The sequence below is a fragment of the Habropoda laboriosa genome, unplaced genomic scaffold (genome assembly GCF_001263275.1).
Source record: "Habropoda laboriosa isolate 0110345459 unplaced genomic scaffold, ASM126327v1 scaffold61, whole genome shotgun sequence".
Classification (NCBI taxonomy): domain Eukaryota; kingdom Metazoa; phylum Arthropoda; class Insecta; order Hymenoptera; family Apidae; genus Habropoda; species Habropoda laboriosa.
The window spans coordinates 1499190-1500383 of NW_017100203.1; the positions used below are offsets into that span (position 1 = coordinate 1499190).

General features: G+C 31.1%; 1 protein-coding gene across 1 annotated transcript in view; it reads right to left on the reverse strand.

Moving 5' to 3' along the window:
* LOC108570535 (kinesin-like protein KIF3A) overlaps nt 1-1042 on the reverse strand; it is a 3319-nt gene extending 2277 nt beyond the window's left edge. Inside the window, exons 1-3 of the mRNA XM_017932407.1 lie at nt 962-1042; nt 317-735; nt 15-205 (exon numbers count right to left, since the gene is read on the reverse strand). Of these exons, the coding sequence (XP_017787896.1) occupies nt 15-205; nt 317-735; nt 962-976 (625 nt within the window). The 5' untranslated portion in view covers nt 977-1042. The remainder of the gene's footprint in view (nt 1-14; nt 206-316; nt 736-961) is intronic.
* Between the last annotated feature and the right edge of the window lie 152 nt (nt 1043-1194).

A 1194-nucleotide genomic window follows, 5' to 3' on the forward strand; every position in this document is an offset into this window, starting at 1 on the left:
AGCAAAATACTTACTGTTTTTATTGCCAAGAGACATTATTCGATCTAAATCATCAGCATTATTTACGACATAGCCACTAAGATCTTTTACAAATACACCAATATCAGGTCTTTCTTTTACTTCTAATCTTTTGTTTTGATCTTTACCTAATAAATCTCTAACTTCCTCGTTATAAATCTCTAAATATGTTGCACGTACAAGAAATCTATAAATAAATCATTATTTGTTTAAATGTTTAATTCATTAAATACTGTTAAATAAAAAATGAGACATTTGTATAATTTTGATTTATTTCTTTTTTGTACAAGATACTCACTTCTGGTTGTCATGAGCTTTAGCTATGTATCCGAAGATGTGTGCAAATGTATTTGGAATGATACCTCTAAGTTGTGGTGATGTTTTTGCACCTGACATGGTATAAGTTTTTCCAGTGCCTGTTTGTCCATATGCAAATATAGTTCCATTATATCCTTGAAGAACTTTATCCACAATAGGTCTTGCAGTTTCATTGTAAATATCAACTTGAGTTGAATCAGTATCAAAGACAGCATCAAAAGAGAAAACTTTTGGTGGTTCTCCGTGTGCAGCATTCAGATTTTCAACAGTTATTTCACTATTTATAGTATCCACACGTATTACATTTTTACAGTGCCCGTCCAACTCCTTTCCATTTAAAGGTCGAACGCGGACCACAACTCTGACATTTTCTATTTCTCCGAGTTCCGTCGTGCTGTCCTACATAAAAAAAATATTATACAGTTGTTAAAAAGATATGTAATAGAAAGAATAAAAAAAAGCAAAGTTTCGATTAGTTAAAATTATTTATTATATTTTCTTTTCTAGATATTTCATTAATAACATGATTACGCCAACGATACGTTTTGACAGATAGAACTATCAAACAAATATTTAATATCTTAAGCTTAAAATGTATATTTCTATGATACATAAAAATACTAACTTCAGTCCCCGGCATTGCAGCTCTGTTTCTTTTTAAAGTCACATAAACACACGATTTAGAACATAATATTTAATCTCAAAACACTGGTAAAACGTAGTATACTAGCAGACGACCTCCGTAAACAAATGGATCGATTTGTACGGTTGTACTGCATGAAGGTAGATGCAAGTCACATCTCTAGAACGCATGAAGTTGAAAACTCAACAGATAATTCACCAACATCGTTAGAAATA